The sequence below is a fragment of the Salminus brasiliensis genome, chromosome 18 (genome assembly GCF_030463535.1).
Source record: "Salminus brasiliensis chromosome 18, fSalBra1.hap2, whole genome shotgun sequence".
Classification (NCBI taxonomy): domain Eukaryota; kingdom Metazoa; phylum Chordata; class Actinopteri; order Characiformes; family Bryconidae; genus Salminus; species Salminus brasiliensis.
Genome location: NC_132895.1, coordinates 33,162,624 through 33,179,260, shown reverse-complemented (window position 1 = coordinate 33,179,260; position 16,637 = coordinate 33,162,624). Strand labels below are relative to the sequence as shown.

Sequence of the window (16,637 nt, the reverse complement as noted above, 5' to 3'; positions counted from 1 at the left end):
GAGTGTGAGTGGAGGAGTTTGTGGTGGTGAGCATGTCCACTAGGTGGTGTGCGAGAGAGAGCGAGAGTGCGAGAGAGAGCGAGAGCACTGATCACTGAATGGCTGTAAACACTGTGTACATAGTGTGCATTGGTGTGTGTGTATTGGTGTGTGTGTGTGTGTGTGTGTGTGTAGGAGTACGGAGGAGTGTGTTTTAGGTGCTTCTGTGCTCCACCTAACCCCACCCCCCGCTTTAACCTAACACTCCCCTCTCCATCATCCTAAACCTAAAACCAGCGATATTCCACTATATGGACAAAAGTATTGGGACACCTGCTCATTCATTGCTTGTTCAGTAGGGTCATCAGTGTTGGTCAGCTCCAGAGGGTCCTATTCTATTGGCAGTACTTCTTCTGTACAGGGACCAGACTCAACCGTGGCTGAATGCATTCATTAGAAAGGGTGTCCACAAACATTTGGACATGTTTATTTATTCAGGCATGCCTTGTCGCCCCCGCCCCCCCATCCCTAAACAGGCCTACGTGCTTCTGAACAGTGCAGGTAACCCTGCTCACTCAGTCAGTGTGTTCTGTGTGTGTGTGTCTCTCTCTCTCTCTCTCTTTCACACACACACACACACACACACACACACACACACACACTTCCACCCACAAGTAGTGGAAAATTTCCACAGTTCTGAATAGCTGCAGTCGCAGAGTTAGCAAACTCCAGCCCATGTAAACATTAGCAACATTAGCAACATTAGCACTGTTAGCGATCGCCCTGAACAACACAGCTAGCAAAGAGACAGAGTATCGTATTACTGCGTTAAGCTACTCACCAAGACCCGGCGCTGATGATTCTGGCCCGGCGCTGAGCAGTCTGGCCCGGCTCTGAGGAGTCTGACCCGGTGCTGAGCAGTCTGGCCCGACGCTGAGGAGTCTGACCCGACGCTGAGCAGTCTGGCCCGGTGCTGAGCAGTCTGACCCCGACGCTGAGGAGTCTGACCCGACGCTGAGCAGTCTGGCCCGGCGCTGAGGAGTCTGGCCCGGCGCTGAGGAGTCTGGCCCGACGCTGAGGAGTCTGACCCCGATGCTGAGGAGTCTGGCCCGGCGCTGAGCAGTCTGGCCCGGCGCTGAGCAGTCTGGCCCGGCGCTGAGCAGTCTGGCCCGGCTCTGAGGAGTCTGGCCCCGACGCTGAGGAGTCTGGCCCCGACGCTGAGGAGTCTGGCCCGGCGCTGAGCAGTCTGACCCCGACGCTGAGCAGTCTGGCCCGACGCTGAGCAGTCTGGCCCGGCGCTGAGGAGTCTGACCTGACGCTGAGCAGTCTGGCCCGGCGCTGAGGAGTCTGATCTGACGCTGAGGAGTCTGACCTGACGCTGAGCAGTCTGATCTGACGCTGAGGAGTCTGATCTGACGCTGAGGAGTCTGATCTGACGCTGAAGAGTCTGACCTGACGCTGAGCAGTCTGGCCCGGTGCTGAGGAGTCTGATCTGACGCTGAGGAGTCTGACCTGACGCTGAGCAGTCTGACCTGACGCTGAGCAGTCTGATCTGACGCTGAGGAGTCTGATCTGACGCTGAGGAGTCTGACCTGACGCTGAGCAGTCTGGCCCGGCGCTGAGGAGTCTGATCTGACGCTGAGGAGTCTGACCCGACTCTGAGGAGTCTGACCTGACGCTGAGCAGTCTGGCCCGGCGCTGAGGAGTCTGATCTGACGCTGAGGAGTCTGATCTGACGCTGAGGAGTCTGACCTGACGCTGAGCAGTCTGGCCCGACGCTGAGGAGTCTGACCTGACGCTGAGCAGTCTGACCCGACGCTGAGCAGTCTGACCCGACGCTGAGGAGTCTGACCCCGGCGCTGAGCAGTCTGACCTGATGCTGAGCAGTCTGACCCGACACTGAGTAGTACCGTGGCTTGAAGATTGTCTTCAGTTACATACCAGCAAATTCTGAAGGCAAACATTGAACATCTCACCATCTGTATTAATTTAATATTATTATTAATAATAATAATCATAATAATAATAATCATAATAATAATATTAATAAAAAGCCAAAGAAGAAAGGAGGAGGAGCTTCAATGCAGTAACTCAAAAGGCCCAAGCTAAAGGTGGCCCTCACAGCCCCCCCCCCGACCTGAACATCTTTGGACATCTGTGGAAGGGCCCCCAAAGAGGTGGTGACAACCCCCCATAGGGGCTACCAGAGCAGCAAGAGACCCTTTTGGAAGGACAGTGGTCACTGAAAGACCCTTGGCTGCTACTTTACTCATGAAAGGCGGAGTTGTCAGGTACTGACCAGTGTGCAGGGTGTCCAAACTTTCTCTTTTGTCCATTATCTTGTCTTTTTGAGCCAGGACTAAACGTTTGGGACCCCCTGATGGAGGCTACTGTGTGTGTGTGTGTGTGTGTGTGTGTGTGTGGTCCTGCTGTATCTGGATGTCTGGTTTGTTTTCTTGAATCAACCCTGTGTTTGAGCATCAGTGCCCTCTACCGGCCACACACACACACTCTCTTACACACACACACACTCTCTCACACACACACACACACACACACACACACTCTCTCACACACACACACACACACACACACACGCTCACGCATGCCCAACTGCTCTTACTCAGTTTGTTAGGTTCTAGACATGTCTGATAGGTCTATGTGAGACATATGTCCACACACACACACACACACACACACACACACACACACACACACAGTCTCTCACTCGTCTGTTTGTGGTTGCTTACTAAGTGTGAGGTCAGAACACTGTATTCTGATTAGCTGAGGGCTTCTGTGGTCAGACGTCTTACTTCCTTCCTGCAGGTATGTCACTCCTCAGGGAGTCTGAGTGTGTGTGTGATGGATAATGGCTAAAGCAGCTGTTTGAAAACACACACACACACACTCACACCTTGGGGGTCTTGCTATGTATAGTTAACCCCCCCGTGCATACCAGCAGTACACACACACACACACTAGCATATCAGTGTGACTGGTGTGGTGAGAATGGTTCACCACTGGTCAGTGGTGGTCTTGTGGTTAGACCCTTATGGGGACTTGAGTTGGGGGGTGAATGTGAAGTTTAGCATTTGTATACTTGCCCTGTTGGAATGGAGCCTGTGGGAGTCTCCCCTGGAGGTGTGGGTTCGAATCCCACTTCGAATCACAAGGTTATAGGTTCGATACCCATATTCTTAGGCAAAGCCCGTAACCTTCTCTGCTCCAGGGGCACCCCAGCATGGCTGGACTGGTGAGGCATCATGTAGGGGTGTAGGATGTGTGTGTACAGTCTTCAGGTTGCAATCTTCTCTGGAGGCATAGGTTCGAATCCCACTTCTAGCCCAATGGTTGTGGGTTCTATACCCATATCTGCTCGGCTGCCAATGTTGCGTTCTTAGGCAAAGCCAGTACCCTGCTCTGCTCCAGGGGCACCATGGCATGGCTGGCTGACCCTACGAAGCAATTAGAAGTGAGATTTGAACCTACACCTTCAGAGGAGACTTGCGACTCAGAGAGTAGCTGGACTAGTGAGGCATCGTGTAGGGGTGTTAGATGTGTGTGTAGAGTGCTCAGGGCAATCAAAGATGCTGTCTTCAGGTCTCCATCTTCTCTGGAGGCATAGGTTCAAATCCCACTTCTATCCCAATGGTTGTGGGTTCAATACCCATATCTGCTCAGCTGCCACTGTTGGGTCCTTAGGCAAAGCCAGTAACCTTCTCTGCTCCTGGGGCACCGTACCATGACTGACCCGGCGTTCTGACCCTATCAGACTGAAATGAGATTTGAACCCATGCCTCTAGAGGTGACTGATCTATGGTGCTGCCGCAATCTTAGGTCGTAGTCTTCTTTGAAGGAGTGGGTTTGAACGCCACTTCTAAACACAAGGTTGTGGGTTCAATACCCACATCCCCTAAGCAGACACTGCTCCCTCTCTGCTCCAGAGGAAGCATAGCATGGCTGGCTGACCCTGCGCTCTGACCCCCAGCAGTTAGAAGCGAGATTTGAACCCACACTTTCAGATCTAGCTTTGATTGAACATCTCTGACGTTTCTCTCTCTCTTTCTGCAGGAGAGCGCTGGTTCTGTGTACTCTTCTGTGCTGTACTTGCTATCTAGGACTCACACAAGTTCTGTCTGAAGGTAAGTTACCTCCACATATGTGTGTGTTTATGTAATATTTAATATTTATAATACTTTAAAATCTGATCTAAAAGACCAAATATGGGCTGTTTTTAATAAAAGCACTTCACTTAGGAAGAGCTGAACCCTAACCCACATCCTAACCCAAACCCAGACCCAATCCCAAACCCTAACCCTATCCCAGACCCAGACCCTAACCCACATCCTAACCCAAACCCAGACCCTAATCCAATCCCTAATCCAGACCCGAACACTAACCCACATCCTAACCCTAACCCAGACCCTAGCCCAAACCCAAACCCAGATCCAGACCCTAACCTACACCCAGACCCTGACCCTAAACCAAACCCAGACCCTGACCTTAATCCAAACCCAGACCATAACCCAGACCCTAACCCTAATCCAAACCCTAAACCAGATCCAGACCCTAACCCAAACCCTAATCCTAACCCGACCCAAACCCTAACCCAGATCCAGACCCTAACCCAAACCCTAATCACAACCCAAACCCAGACCCTAACCCGACCCAAACCCTAACCCAGATCCAGACCCTAACCCGACCCAAACCCTAACCCAGATCCAGACCCTAACCCAGATCCAGAACCTAATCCCAACCCAAACCCAGACACTAACCCACACCCAAACCCAGACCATAACCTAAACCCAGATCCTAACCAAACCCTAACCCCGACCCAAACACTTACCTAATAATGTTTTAACCCCCTGTCTACGCCAATATGCCATCTCCAGCCACCTTGTATCTCCAAAACGGCAGCTTTACAGACCTTCAGTGGACGTCAGTGGAAAAGGGTTTTACTCCAGGTCATTTTGGGGCATTTCTATTGGTCTGTTTATCATGGAAATTTGATGGTGTGATGGTGAGCGGCGAATTTCTCTGGGAGGGGTGGAATGACGATGACTAGCTCTACTAGTCGAACCGTGGTCGTTATTCCCATAGCTATTACCAGGAGACCGTAGAAGTTAGCTAGCTTCCTATTACAGACTAACGTACCCACAGAAATACACACGCTGTATGTGTACTGTATTAGTATACTGTAAGAGTGTGTGTGTGTGTGTGTGTGTTCACAGTCTAGTCTTTAAGAGCTGCTGGGTCATAGACATTCAATAAAGTTTAATGTAGTTCTGCTGCTCATATTCCGTTTCATACCCAGTACACACACACACACACACACACACACACACACAAACCTCCTTACTGCACTTTTTCCATGCTTTGCTGGTGCTGTACTTTTATAGATCTTAAGTGTATATGATTCCTGTGTGTGTGTGTGTGTGTGTGTGTGTGTGTGTGTGACTGCTGACGTATGCTGGAAGTCATACACATATATACAACTATACACACACACACACACACACACACACACACATACCTACACAATGAGCTCTTTTAACATACTGTCCTTTGGGTCTATTTCCCAGCACTGATCCTAAACACACACACACACACACACATTCAGAAGTGCTTACTACCTATGTTGACTCACTTCACTCTCTGTCTTAAATCATGTATTCCCAGCGGAACACACACACATACATACACTCATACACACACACTCACACACACACACTCACACACTCCAAAACCTGGCTCTACAAACTGTTCACACATTTGTGTGACGATGATGCAATGCACCACTCTGGATCTGGACCACTATCAGGGGCATACAGTGTACAGCTATGGACACGTCCACCTGCCACTTTATTAGAAACCCCGTCCTACGAACCCTCACTGTCCACTTCATCCCTCCACCTACCTTATAGGCCCACTTTATACAGTAGGCGTACCATTGCAGACTGTAGACCATCGGCCCGACCACAGCACCAGTGGTCATCCATCCTCCACCCCGTTCTTCACTGGTTGTCCCGGTAGTATTTAGTGGATCGTCCTCAGCGAGGTAGTGGAATGGTCGCTGGCTCTCCTGGAGTGGTCCACCACATACAAATGTCGGGCCAGTAACTGACCCGTTGATGAAGGGGTAGAGGATGGCTAATGCCAGCAAGGTTTCAAAAAGGGACGTCCAATAAAGTGGACGGGCAGTGAATCTAGTTGCACGTTTTGGAGCACTGCTATTGGTCCATTCATCATGAAAGATCTGCCCGATTCAGTGTGTAAGTCTGTGTATGTGTGTTGCAGATGTGGACGTCCTGCAGCGTCTGTCTCTGCGCGTCGAGCAGGGGTCCCGCTCCGTCCCTTTTGGGGTCATCTCCCTTCGCTCCGGAGTCATCCTCACGCCACGGGCGCGGGTCACCACTGCAACGCGCTCCTTGCTCCCACCGGACCTAGCCTGGAACGCCACGCTTCTGTTGAGTGTCCGCTCTCATCGCGTCAACTCCGCCTTTCTCTTTTCTGTTTTTTCCGCCACCCGGATCCAGCTGGGCCTGGAGATTTCCCCCGGGACGCTGACCCTTCACTCCGGACCCCAGAACTCTATCAGCTTCCCCTATGACCTCCATGATGGCCGTTGGCACAACCTGGCCATCGTCCTGGCTGGCCGGACGGTCACCTTGCTGCCGGCATGCAACCACAGCGACAGCAGGGGCGGATCCCAGGAACTACCGCTGCCCCCTCCAGCCCATTTGGACCCTCGCGGGACATTCCGGCTGGGTGGTAGCAGCGCCCTGTTACCGGGCGTCGCCCCATTTGAAGGTGCCATATGCCAGTTTGACATTGTCCCCACGGCACGGGCGCAAGCAAACTACTGCAACGCCATCCGCAGGCAGTGCAGAGAAAATGACACATACAGGCCTGCTCCGCCCCCCGTCTTACTGCCACTCCCACACCACCAATCAAATCGTACCCTCGCAACTGCGCCCACTAGCACCCCACGGACAGCCCTGAATGGTGCCATTGGGCCTGGTGTGGGGTCTCGACCGAATACAGCACCGGTCACGCCCACGCCTCTAGCCCCGGCTAGAACGGGGCTTGAACCACCACCATCCCGAGAACGCTTGAGCACTGCAACCCCCATGCCCCCTCTCAAAGCACCCAAACCCTTGCCCAAAAACAGCTCCAAACCCACTGCCATCAGTACATCAATGGGGTTCAAATCCACCACAGCAAGAAGTCCAATCAAAGCTGTTACTGCCAAACCTTTGCGATCAAAGCCCACTGCCCCAAAACCCAACATCTCCAAACCTGCCAGTTCGAAACCCAACAACCCCAAACCCACTGCTGCGTCAAAGCCCACAAAGTCAAAACCCACTGCCACCAAGCCAGCATCCTCGAAGCCCTCCAAAACCACAACCACAAAACCCAGGATAGTCAAACCCACAACTCAGAAAGCCCCTCTTCCCAAACCCACTCCAGAAAGCACCACCAAAAAACCTCCAATGAACCCCCAACGCATTACCCCGCCCACCGTAGCCAGCCCCACTAAGAGAAAAGCAGACCAGGCTAAGCCTAAGCTAACTGACCAGCGTCCGAGTACCCCGAAGAAACCAACCCCTGGCCCGGCTAAAAAAACACAGCAGCCCAAAACCAACACTCAGCGCACACCTAGACACACTGCTCCCACGCCCAGATCCACACCGTTCACCCCCCCTGTCCCAAAGATGCCCCAAAACACCCTGCCAACTCCTAAAACCCTCCCAAAGACCCCAAGACCTCCTGTTACCCCACCGACAGCCACTCTGGAGGCGATGACGGTTATGCCCGCCGATGGATTTCAGGGCTGGCATCTGGATCCAACAATGTTTGCATCTTCGATTGGACCGCCGGGACAAAAGGGAGAGCCAGGACCCCCGGTGAGTGTCTGGGATGGTCTTATGTTATAGTGTCTGTGGTTCTCTCAAGGAAGTACAGCCTGTATGGGTACACTCAAAAGTTTGGACACCCTTATGAACTATTGAGTGTGTTTCCATCATGCAGGCCTTTTAGACTCAATTAGAGACTTGTAAAGTGCCTCGGGTGTCTCAGAGCAGGTTAACACTATTATGTGTGTCCCAATCTGAAAATGCTATACCGTAGCCCTGGTGTGTGTGTGTGTGTGTGTGTGTGTGTAAAGGGTGGTGCTGTGGGTTCCTGTGCATGTGTAGCAAGTTTGTGTGAGCCTCTGTGCGTTCACACATTTGTGCGTTTGACGCGGTAAGCACTTCCCCCACCCCTTCCCTCAGTCACCCCCTTTTCTTTTTGCGAGAGGGTCGCTTTCAAAGCAGGGTCAGGGGTCAGGTTCAGAAGTAAACAGTTACCATTTCGCATGACACAGTCGCCTAAACACACACGGGAATCCTCCACCTTGTATTTGCATGGAAATGAGGCCAGGATTTGGAATTGAAGTGTAAAACTTCCCGCCTTGGTCAGTCCCAAGCAGCAGCGGTCATCTCAGAAAAGCCTGTGAGTTAACTAGGCCAGTGCACTAAGCCAGTGCAATGCCCGAAGCAGTCAGTAAGCCAAGGCATGTTGGGAGATTTGCACTGGAGTTATGAGGCTCACGAGCAGGCAAATAAATCACCTGCCTAATATTGTGTAGGTCCTATAAGCCGTAGAAGTTCTGTAGGTTCTGAGCTGTGGTCTCCATTGCATCAGTGAGAACTGGGTGCCAAGGACCCCATCACAGGTTCATTGGTTGTCTTTCCTTGGAGCCTTTTGGTAGGTACTAACCACCCTACAAGGCTCTAGACCTGTTAACCCCTACTGTAAGGGAACTCTAAAGCATTCACCCCTTGCGTAAGGGCACAGTAAACCGGTCCACCTCTTGCATAAGGTGCCTCTAAACAGGTTGACGCCTTCTGTGAGGAGGTTCCAATTCCATTCGTCCCTCACAACAGGCATTCTAAACCAGTTGATCCCCCCAAAAGACACGATAGACCGGTTGATCCCTCACAATATGCACTCTAAACCAGGTGATCCCTCTAAAAGGCACTCTAAACCGGATGATCCCTCGCAAAAGCTACTCTAAACTGGTTGATCCATCTACAAGGCACTCTAAACTGGTTGATCCCTCACAATAGGCATTCTAAACTGGTTGATCCCTCACAATAGGCATTCTAAACCGGTTGATCCCTCGCAATAGGCACTCTGAACTGGTTGATCCCTCGCAACAGGCATTCTAAACCGGTTGATCCCTCGCAACAGGCATTCTAAACTGGTTGATCCCTCACAATAGGCACTCTGAAATGGTTGATCCCTCACAATAGGCACTCTAGACCGGTTGATCCCTCGCAATAGGCACTCTAGACCGGTTGATCCCTCGCAATAGGCATTCTAAACTGGTTGATCCCTCGCAACAGGCATTCTAAACCGGTTGATCCCTCACAACAGGCATTCTAAACCGGTTGATCCCTCGCAAAAGCCACTCTAAATTGGTTGATCCCTCACAATAGGCACTCTAAACTGGTTGATCCCTCGCAATAGGCACTCTAAACTGGTTGATCCCTTGCAACAGGCATTCTAAAACCGTTGATCCCTCGCAACAGGCATTCTAAACCGGTTGATCCCTCGCAAAAGCCACTCTAAACTGGTTGATCCCTCACAACAGGCATTCTAAACTGGTTGATCCCTCACAAAAGCCACTCTAAACTGGTTGATCCCTCACAATAGGCACTCTAAACTGGTTAATCTCTCACAATAGGCACTCTAGACCGGTTTATCCCTTGCAAAAGCCACTCTAAACTGGTTGATCCCTCACAACAGGCATTCTAAACCAGTTGATCCCGCCAAAAGATATTCTAAACCGGTTGATCCCTCGCAATAGGCACTCTAAACCGGTTGATCCCTCGCAACAGGCATTCTAAACCGGTTGATCCCTCACACATGCCACTCTAAACTAGTTGAAACTGGTAGATCCCTTGCAACAGGCATTCTAAACTGGTTGATCCCTTGCAAAAGACACTCTAAACCAGTTGATCTTTTGCAATAGGCCACTCTAAACTGGTCTAAATTGATCACTTGTAAAAGAGACTTTAAACCTGTTAATCTTGTGCATAAGGAAACTCTTCTTAGGGGCCGTGTGATCCCTTGCATAAGGGGACTATAAACCAGTTGCCCCCTTAAAAAAGGGCCTTGTAGTGTACTCGCAGCTCCAGCACAAGCAAACTTCAGACACCCAACACGTCCTGTCTGCACGACATACAAGTATTTTACACATTTTAACTGCGTAACATGTTCCTCAGCTTCTCTTCTAGTCACAACATCTTGATGAGCGGAGATCCGAGAGTAGAAAGGCAGGAGGCGGATTACAGGATTCAGAAGCTGTGATGACACGCTAGACAGCACAGAGAAGATTTTCTAAATGATGGACTAGACGTGTGTGTGTGTGTGTGTGTGTGTGTGTGTGTTTCACTGCAATTAGGGGGGGTTAAACTGCAGAGCTGACACTGCCTGGAGCGTATATGCTGCGAGTGTGTGTGTGTTGCGAGCTCTCTGTTATTACCCAAGGTTTATTAGCCAGAGCACACCGTCATCCACCCTAAACACACACACTCTAATGCTAACTTACCCTGCTGACACACCCCAGACGCATTTAATGAAGAAGACACCCTCTCATTTACATCACACACACACACACACACACACACTTACTGTGCACCTGCGGACTGAGTTAAAATAACTTACACACCCACATGCATCTGACACACACTTTAATGAGCGGGAGACTCTTCCATTAACCCTATTATAACAGTGCTGACCCCACCCTACACACACACTCACCTAGTGCAGATTCAGCACTTTGAGAAGAGTGTGTGTTTGCAAAAAAGTGTAGGTGAGAGAGTGTGTGTGTGTGTGTGTGTGTGTGTGTGTGTGTGTGTGTGTGTGTGTGTGAGGAGTACAGAAGGAGACCCTTGGTTGAAAAAAAGGGCCATCTGTAGAGGCATAGCTATAACCCTTAGAGATTCTTTGCATAAATACACACTCACACTCTCTCTCTCTCTCTCTCACACACACACACACACACAAACACACACACTCACATACCTCCCTCTTAGAAAGCTTTCCTCAATGGGCTCCTTTCATCCAGAGCCACGTGGCATTATAGGGTTGGGGGGGCAGAGGAAGGGAGAGGCGGGGTTTTCTGATCTGCTTTTTTCCCCATTTACCACCCTGTTACGTTGCCCTCGCTCCATCCGTTCGTTCGTTCGTCTGTGGCATCGCCCATCCACCTTCCTTTTTCAAAGTGCACCACACCAGGAGAATCAGCCCGGTCTGTTAAGGCAACGTAACAGGGTGGTAAATGGACACTATAGCCTGAGGATGGCGATCTCGAGTCATGCAGCTCTGCCATCGGCATCCGGAGCCTGAGAGAACACAATTGGCCATGCTCGCTCGCTCTCTCTCTCTCTCTCTCTGGGTGGGTAGATGGCGCTCTCCACCTTGGTCACTCCGGAGGAACACAGCATAGCCTAGCATAGCGTAGCATGGAATAGTACAGTATAGTATACCATTACATGGTGTAGTATAGCATAGTAAAACATTGTGTAGCATAGTATAGTATAGCATAGCATTGTGTAGTATAGTATAGCATTGCATTGCATAGCATAACATAGCCTAGCCTAGCCTAGCATAACAGCACTAAAGTATAATATAGTATAATATAGTATAGTATATAAAGTGTAGCATAGTATAGCATAGTATACCATATGTATAGCATAGTATAACACTGTGTAGCATAGTATAGTGCAACACAACATAGTATAGTATAGCATTGCATAGCCCAGTGTAGCATAACAGCACTATAATACAGTCTAATGTAGTATTGTATAGCATCGTATAGTACAGTATAGCCTGGCATAGTACAGGATAGCATTGCAAGGTGTAGCATAGTATAGTATATCACAGTATAGTGTAGTATAGTACAGTATAGTATACCATAGTATGGTGTAGTATAGTATAGCACAGCATAGTATAGTTTAGTATAGTATACCATAGTATAGTACAGTTTAGTATAGTATGATGTAGTATAGCACAGCATAGTATAGTTTAGTATAGTATACCATAGTATGGTGTAGTATTGTATAGTATAGTATGGTGTAGTATTGTATAGCACAGCATAGCATAGTATAGTATACCATGGTATGGTGTAGTACTGCATAGTATAGTATAGCATGGTGTAGTAAAGTATAGCACAGCATAGTATAGTATACCACAGTATAGTATGGTGTAGTAAAGTATAGCATAGTGTAGTATAGTATAGTATGTTATCATATAGTAAAGTAGAGTATGTTATCGTATAGTACAGTATAGTAGAGTATGGTATCGTACAGAATAGTATAGTATAGTTTAGTAGAGTATAGTAGAGTATAGTAGAGTACAGTAGAGTATGGTATCGTACAGAATAGTATAGTATAGTACAGTATAGTAGAGTATGATATTGTACAAAATAGTATAGTATAGTACAGTACAGTACAGTATAGTATAGTAAAGTAGAGTATGGTATAGTATAGTAGAGTAGAGTACAGTAGAGTATAGCAGAGTATGGTATCGTACAGAATAGTATAGTATAGTACAGTAGAGTATAGTAGAGTATAGTATAGTAGAGTATGGTATCGTACAGAATAGTATAGTATAGTATAGTAGAGTATGGTATCGTACAGAATAGTATAGCAGAGTATAGCAGAGTATAGTAGAGTACAGTAGAGTACAGTAGAGTATAGTAGAGTATGGTATCGTACAGTATAGTATAGTATAGTAAAGTAGAGTATGGTATAGTATAGTAGAGTAGAGTACAGTAGAGTACAGTAGAGTATAGTAGAGAATGGTATCGTACAGAATAGTATAGTATAGTACAGTATAGTATAGTAGAGTATAGTATAGTATGGTATCGTACAGAATAGTATAGTATAGTATAGTAGAGTATGGTATCGTACAGAATAGTATAGCAGAGTATAGCAGAGTATGGTAGAGTATTGTACAGCATAGCATATTATAGTATATATGCTATAGTGCAACACAGCATGGTAAAGTTTTGGTTCTGCTGGATGTTCTACGTTCTAGAGCCATAGATACACTAGAACCACACCAACATCATCAGTGGGAAAAAACACATCCTACATCAGGAGGCACATTCGTTCTACTGACCTCCTGTTTCCTCGCTCCTTAGTTTAGCTTCAAAACATTGAGCTAGTCTTTATATATATATATATATGTGTGTGTGCGTGCGTGTGTGTGTGTGTGCGTGTGTGTGTGTGTAACTCTCTTTTTTGTGTGCTTTTTTAGGGAATTCTGGGACCTCCAGGAAAACCAGGACTGCCAGGGAAGAAAGGGCCACAGGTAAGTGTGTGTGTTTTACCAGTGGATGAACCCCAACCCAAGACCTCTCTCTATACAAATCTACACACCCTGTATGGACAAAAGTATTGGGACACCTTTTTCAATGGTATTTATTCAAATAAAAAAAAAAAGGTTTCTCCTGCTTTTATTGGAGTAACTGTCTCGACCGTCCAGGGAAGAAGGCTTTTTACTAGAATTTGGAGGAGCACTGCTGTGAGGATTTGATTGCATACAGCCACAAGAGCGTTACTGAGGTTGGAAAGTTAAATAGATGATCACCATCCCACCTCATCATCCCCGACTCATCCCATCCTAAAAGTACTGGATGAAGCTCCACCATCATTCCAGAGAACACAGTTCCTCCACTGCTCCACAGGCTAGATAGGCTGTATGTGTGCATTTGCACATCTGTGTCAGCAATGGGTGCAGCTTAAAGTAGCAAAATGCATTCATTAGAAGTGGTGTCCACAAACATTTGGACATATAGTGTATGTGTACAGAGAGAGAGAAAACGAGCATCCGAGGACATGCTGGCTGGCTGGCTGGCTAACACACACACACACACACACACACACACACACACACACACACACACACACACACACACGTTTGCATGCACACACCCATGTAGGCACGTCCGCACCTCACACCGGTCTAACACACACATGCTCAACCTCTCACCCTTGACCTTCTGCAGAGACACATGGGGGTGTGAGGTGTTGCCATAGCAACTACTGTAAACATGCACTAGTGATCTGCCCGAGTGTCAGACCCCGAGGTCAAGTCAGGCTGCGTCTGTCTGACTGTCTGTCTGTCTAGAATACTGTCCCCCATTCACATCGTTAACCATGAAGACTGCTCTAGAATACTGTCCCCCATTCACATCGTTAACCTTAAAGACCGCTCTAGAATACCACCCCCCATTCACATCGTTAACCTTAAAGACCGCTCTAGAATACCGTCCCCCATTCACATTGTTAACCTTAAAGACTGTTTTAAAATACCGTCCCCCATTCACATTGTTAACCATGAAGACCGCTCTAGAATACTGCCCCCATTTACATCGTTAACCATAAAGACCACTCTAGAATACCGTCCCCCATTCACATCGTTAACCATGAAGACCGCTCTAGAATACATCCCCCATTTACATCGTTAACCATGAAGACCGTTCTAGAATACCGTTCCCCATTCACATCGTTAACCTTAAAGACCGCTCTAGAATACAGTCCCCCATTCACATTGTTAACCTTAAAGACTGTTTTAAAATACCGTCCCCCATTCACATCGTTAACCATGAAGACCGCTCTAGAATACTGCCCCCATTCACATCGTTAACCATAAAGACCACTCTAGAATACCGTCCCCCATTCACATCGTTAACCATGAAGACCGCTCTAGAATACATCCCCCATTCACATCGTTTACCATGAAGACCGTTCTAGAATACCGTTCCCCATTCACATCGTTAACCATGAAGACCGCTCTAGAATACATCCCCCATTCACATCGTTAACCATAAAGACCGCTCTAGAATACCGTTCCCCATTCACATCGTTAACCTTAAAGACCGTTCTAAAATACCGTCCCCCATTCACATTGTTAACCTTAGACTGTTCTAGAATACCATCCCCCATTCACATCGTTAACCATGAAGACCATTCTAGAATACCTTACACATCGTTAACCGTTCACATCGTTAACCTTAAAGACCACTCTAGAATACTGTCCCCCATTCACATCGTTAACCATAAAGACCGTTCTAGAATACTGTCCCCCATTCACATCGTTAACCATAAAGACCGCTCTAGAATACCGTCCCCCATTCACATCGTTAACCATGAAGACCGCTCTAGAATACGTCTCCCATTCACATCGTTAACCTTAAAGACCATTCTAGAATACTGTCCCCCATTCACATCGTTAACCATAAAGACCGTTCTAGAATGATGTGCCCCATTCACATCGTTAACCATGAAGACCGCTCTAGAATACGTCTCCCATTCACATCGTTAACCTTAAAGACCATTCTAGAATACTGTCCCCCATTCACATCGTTAACCATAAAGACCGTTCTAGAATGATGTGCCCCATTCACATCGTTAACCATGAAGACCGCTCTAGAATACAGTCCCCCATTCACATCGTTAACCTTAAAGACCGTTCTAGAATACTGTCCCCCATTCACATCGTTAACCATAAAGACCGTTCTAGAATGATGTGCCCCATTCACATCGTTAACCATGAAGACCGCTCTAGAATACGTCTCCCATTCACATCGTTAACCTTAAAGACCATTCTAGAATACTGTCCCCCATTCACATCATTAACCATAAAGACCGTTCTAGAATGATGTGCCCCATTCACATCGTTAACCGTGAAGACCACTCTAGAATACGTCTCCCATTCACATCGTTAACCTTAAAGACCATTCTAGAATACTGTCCCCCATTCACATCATTAACCATAAAGACCGTTCTAGAATGATGTGCCCCATTCACATCGTTAACCATGAAGACCGCTCTAGAATACGTCTCCCATTCACATCGTTAACCTTAAAGACCATTCTAGAATACTGTCCCCCATTCACATCGTTAACCATAAAGACCGTTCTAGAATGATGTGCCCCATTCACATTGTTAACCATTGTCTGGGTGTATGTGTGTTTCAGGGGCCACCCGGACCACATGGTAACCCAGGACGACCTGGTCCTCCAGGGTTTAAGGTAAGCATGTCTTCCTGTATTTCTCGATCTCTCTCTCTCTCTCTTACTCTCTTTCTCAAAGTCCCCCGACCAGACTCCACACTAATGTGGAAGAGTTTGCTAGAAGCAAAATAGCGAGTAAAACATCAACAGGCAGCCGTGGCCCAAAGGTTAGAAAAGGTTGCTGGTTCAAATCCCCTGGATCAGCAGGAAAGTAATTGGGGATAGGAGGGAGTGAAGGAATAGCTCTTAGTTGTCCCTTAACATTCACGACTGAGGTGCAGTCAAGCAGAACACCTAGTGCGCTTGGGATCAGAAGGTTGCTGGTTCAAATCCCCTGGACCGGCAGGAAAGTAACTGAGGATAGGATGGAGTGAAGGAATAGCTCTTAGTTGTCCCTCAACATTCACGACTGAAGTGCAGTCGAGCAAAGCCCCTAGTGGGCTTGGGATCAGAAGGTTGCTGGTTCAAATCCCCTGGACCAGCAGGAAAGAATGTAGGACTGGGGAGGGACAAGGAACAGTGCTTCTTCCTCAAGACTGAGGTGCCACTGAGCAAGGCACCCAATGGCCTTGGGATCAGAAGG

The 16,637-nt window shown here is 48.0% G+C and overlaps 1 protein-coding gene across 2 annotated transcripts in view; it reads left to right on the top strand.

Annotated features, from left to right (window-relative positions):
• Positions 1–16,637, top strand: part of col27a1a (collagen, type XXVII, alpha 1a) — a 71,827-nt gene that overhangs the window by 2,650 nt on the left and 52,540 nt on the right. For both annotated transcript variants that reach the window (XM_072662623.1, XM_072662622.1), the window contains exons 2-5: positions 4,051–4,121; positions 6,277–7,886; positions 13,294–13,347; positions 16,019–16,072. In XM_072662623.1, the coding sequence (XP_072518724.1) occupies positions 4,051–4,121; positions 6,277–7,886; positions 13,294–13,347; positions 16,019–16,072 (1,789 nt within the window). The remainder of the gene's footprint in view (positions 1–4,050; positions 4,122–6,276; positions 7,887–13,293; positions 13,348–16,018; positions 16,073–16,637) is intronic.